We start from the raw sequence: 4,239 nt of genomic DNA on the forward strand, positions 1-4,239 counted from the left end.
AATTCCGGCTGAAGCTCACTGCAAGCCCTAATAAACTGAAGGGACAACAAAACATCATATCAAAAGAGACCTGAAACAAGATTTCAAAAATAAAATCTTGCATTTCTTATAAATATATTAGATGACAAAAAATATGGTGAAGCAGTACCAGATTTCATTTGAGTAATTGCATTTTATAGAACGTGCATGTTTGTTTATGCAATTTGATATGAGGGGCTACCTCAGAGAAAAAAGAGAATATTACAATACTTCTACACCTCCTTCCATATCCCTCACATTGCAGCAAGTAGCAAAACTCACTTGGCATACAACTGTAGAAATATGCATATCTATCTTTAAAACTTTGTAAGAAAAAAGATTACTGTATGTTCTTACTTCATAAATTATAGAACTTGTACAATGTAAGTGTTCAGTTTCTGCTAGAGATCATTTATTTTACTACAGAACTAATCTCACATAGAAAAGCCATAAATATTAGCACAACTTGAATTACACTGCGGGAATTCTTTGGGAAGTATTTCACGTTGAATTTCAGAAATGTGAAACTGAAGAAAGATTTATTTTCTTAAAGGGAAGAGAGATAGAAATTAAAAATATATCAAAGCTTCTGAAGATCTTCAGCATTCCTACCTGTAATTTCTGTGGTGTCAAGCACCAAGAATGAATTTGTTGCTGTACAGGAGGATGTGACACTGTATGGCCACTGCTCCAAACATCTGTAGTATTCTGAGAGAAAACATTACATTAAAATCTGTGACTACATAATTTCTTTTACTATCTATATTTTATTTTACTTATGAAAGAACCAGTAATTATTTTAAGAATTACAATGCAAATAAAGAACTTACTAAAACATACTAAGACTTACTCTACCATTCCCACACAGTAACACAGTAGTCAGCGGAAAAAGTTAAATGATATCTAATATTGTAATGAGAAACAATCAATCCAATTATGTAATCAACTTAAATGTACACTACTTCTAAAACTGAATACTTTATCTGCGGTAATACTAGTACATGATGACGAAACACTTGAATTCTAAATATAACCAAGGGCAATAGACAGGATGTCATGATCTACGTCTATCAACAAACTATGATGGTACTTTTTATACACTTATACCACTATGACTGTAGCACAGTGCCACCGATACGTATTGCCCTTATGCACCTCCTGTCTGAACTACAAACTGATTAAACACATCACTGAAAAATGTGGTTTTTTTTTAATTTCTAAAAACATTCCCCACTTTGATGCCAAAGGATTAAAATTTACAGCACGAATTCAGTGCTTGCTGCATAATTTTAATGCATATTTCCATATAATTTTGATAGGGGGCTCTTTAGTTCATCGGAATATATACCTTTGTTGGACTAGATGTTCTTTTCCTCTTGGCAGGACTGGTCAGGTCATCTACTTGGCTAGAAGGAATCATGTGTAGTGGCAAGGATTGCTGTGAAATTGGTGTTTGAGTGAGGCCTAGTACAGGATCAGTATTTGGATGATGAGGTTTACAAGCCTAAGAATCACAGAAGGAAGACAAAAATATGGTTCTATATATTCTTAATTCTTTCCTTTAAATTATATATTTTAACAGCCCACATATATTAAAAGGGCCGAGTAGATCTCAATAACTGAAAATCAGTTTCCATATTGTCATCAATGGAGGAATGTGTACCTTTCGCGGGATTATTAAACCACTGCAGCATTTGTATTTAAGATGAAATCTTTTAAAATCATGAAAATCCACAAAGGTTCTAAATTGGTACCCCCATAGTTCTCCCACATTACAGGGAGCTTCTTGATCTAATATCCCTTTGCAAATAAATCAAAGGCTTTTTATTAATGAAAGCCAGTCCTCTGCTCAATAAAATAAGCTTGACCACTACCGATTGTAAAGAACCCTTAAAGCTGGGCACCTGCAGAACATAACCCAACTTCTCACCTGCTGTGCTGTGTTCATGGCACCCTGCCTGGAGGTAAGCTCTGCGGGGATTGGTAGGCTCCATGCCTCCTCAATACTAGGAAGTAATTTAGTTTTATTCTGTAGACTACCTTGTGGAAGGTTACACAACTGAGCCTAGGAAAAATTATGTAAAAAGCAAATTTAACACAAGCCTACTTTATTAAGAGCAAGTCCATGAAATCTTCCTAAATGCTGTAGCTAATTATGTCTTAAAGAGAGGATAGATTTAAAATTTGGGGTTTTAGAAAGGTGCTAAGTATAAAGAGGGTAACCAGAATATAAACCTTTGTGAGAATCAGAACAGAGATGAGCTCTGGATTCAGAGGTCTCATAATTCCTTTTTTCTGAAATTGCAAACAAGAGTGAAAGATAGTTTGTGTGTACGCTCTCTCTATGTTATGAGAACTTAAAAATGCAGACAATACAAAGAAAAAAGCAAAGTGATGTAAAACAGTATGCTTTGATTAAGTGTGCAAAATAGAGTTTAAGGAATTAAGTTGCACTTAAAAACGAAGAAATAAAATATTTCAAGCTATGATATGCTTACAGTAAGACATGGAAACAAGTTATACACACCACGAACAATTCAAAGTTAAACTTGTGTGTTACTTCTCCCCTCCCCTTCTGCTGTGTACTTGGAAGAATATTTCCCACTTCTTAATACGTTAGTTTTACCTGTAAATACTTTATCCGTGCTGCAAGTGCAGAGGTATTACTACAATTTTTGCTCCTAGTTGCATTTAAGTAGCATTTAATGGCATCCTGAGGCTGGTTGCAGGACTCATAGAGTGTGCCTAGGTCCATCCAGGCTGCAGCATGGCCATGGTCCAACTGTACTGCACAGATATAGGCCTGTAAAGCATCCATAGGCTGATTTTGCTGTTGATACAGCACACTGAATAGAAAGATTAGTGAAGTGGAGAATTAATAACAACGTCAAAAAGCAAACAAGCCAAATATACACATGCCCCTCAAAACCCTTAATAATCTTTCCACTTACATAAATGGCAGTAATAAGCATAAACACCTAAAATCTTAACATGCAAAGCTCATACACATAGCATACGGGTATTTAAAAAAACCGAGAAACAAAATATAAATTTATTATTTAAACTTCAATTCAGACAAGTCTGACAACGTGAGGTATAAACAAAAATGCTTTACAGCTCCCTTGAGAACACAAAAAAATTAAAAACCTGATATTCTTTATTTATATATATTAGCCACCGTACTACCCTGTGTCGGTCTTACCCTATAGAACACCATGTATCTGCACTTGCTTCCGATTTATCAATAGATTGCCTGTAAGATATAAAGGCATCCTGAACTTTCCCAATACTTGAATAGCACCTGGGAGAAGAAAAAAAGAACTTTGGTAATATTTAGAAAAGGCAATCGTTGAAGATGGCTCAGCAAGACTGAGCTGATAAATGTTACGTCATGCAAACACATACTCATCTAGATGAATCCCAGAACATTTGCTGTTTCTGAATACCAAGCAAAACAGACTCAAACATCTTCATCAACATGTATTAGTAATTATTTATTTGAAAAGTACACAAGAACTGCTTAAACCCTAGCTTACTGCATTTCTAAGAAGAGCCATACCATATTTTAAAGACTTACATTTCTTTCATTTGTGATAACTTATCAGTCAATAAAAACAGTATTTATCTACAGCTAGCATTACAAAGAACAATTAAGTTACCTATTTCATCAAACCAATGGTTATGAAACTTCATGTTCTACAATAAGTGTTTCAGAACTATTACAGAGATACCAGGTAACTCAATCAGGATAGTTCCCAATTGCTTGGGAAGCTTTTTAGGTGCATTTTTCACACCTCAATAAGATTTCAAGTAATCAACAACAAACGAGTTAGTTTTTACCACATATATAGAGAATGAAAATTTCTAGAAAAATCTTGCTGCTCTGTATTTTTTCATAATCTCTTATTTGAATATTTTTCATATACTAATAATTCAAAGGTCTTCTGGCATTATAAGCAGAAGTACCAGAACTCTAAAGAGAGCTACGATTACACCACAGGGAATAACACCTACCTTTTGAAAATTAAAAGCTTCAAATACACAGTATTAAAAATAGAGATACAAGTTTAATCTAGAATACCTCTGCTTCTTATATTGTTTGTAATAAGTTTTCCTGTTGAAAAAAGAACTGACAACTTCCAGAACATGTAACAACAGAAAATTTATTCTAGTATAAGACCAAGCAGAACAGTACAGGTGAAGGTTTGTCAAACATGCTAC

The 4,239-nt window shown here is 34.3% G+C and overlaps 1 protein-coding gene across 5 annotated transcripts in view; it reads right to left on the reverse strand.

Moving 5' to 3' along the window:
- The window catches only part of KDM6A (lysine (K)-specific demethylase 6A), a 77,806-nt gene that overhangs the window by 41,653 nt on the left and 31,914 nt on the right, over positions 1-4,239 (reverse strand). For 2 of the 5 annotated variants that reach the window (XM_010142873.1, XM_010142870.1), the window contains exons 7-9: positions 3,221-3,319; positions 2,645-2,864; positions 631-726 (exon numbers count right to left, since the gene is read on the reverse strand). In XM_010142873.1, the coding sequence (XP_010141175.1) occupies positions 631-726; positions 2,645-2,864; positions 3,221-3,319 (415 nt within the window). Of the gene's footprint in view, positions 1-630; positions 727-1,366; positions 1,523-1,948; positions 2,084-2,644; positions 2,865-3,220; positions 3,320-4,239 lie in introns of all 5 variants that reach the window. The other 3 variants (XM_010142869.1, XM_010142872.1, XM_010142871.1) reach the window with 3 other exon arrangements.

The sequence above is a fragment of the Buceros rhinoceros genome, unplaced genomic scaffold (assembly GCF_000710305.1).
Source record: "Buceros rhinoceros silvestris isolate BGI_N320 unplaced genomic scaffold, ASM71030v1 scaffold14559, whole genome shotgun sequence".
NCBI classification, from domain to species: domain Eukaryota; kingdom Metazoa; phylum Chordata; class Aves; order Bucerotiformes; family Bucerotidae; genus Buceros; species Buceros rhinoceros.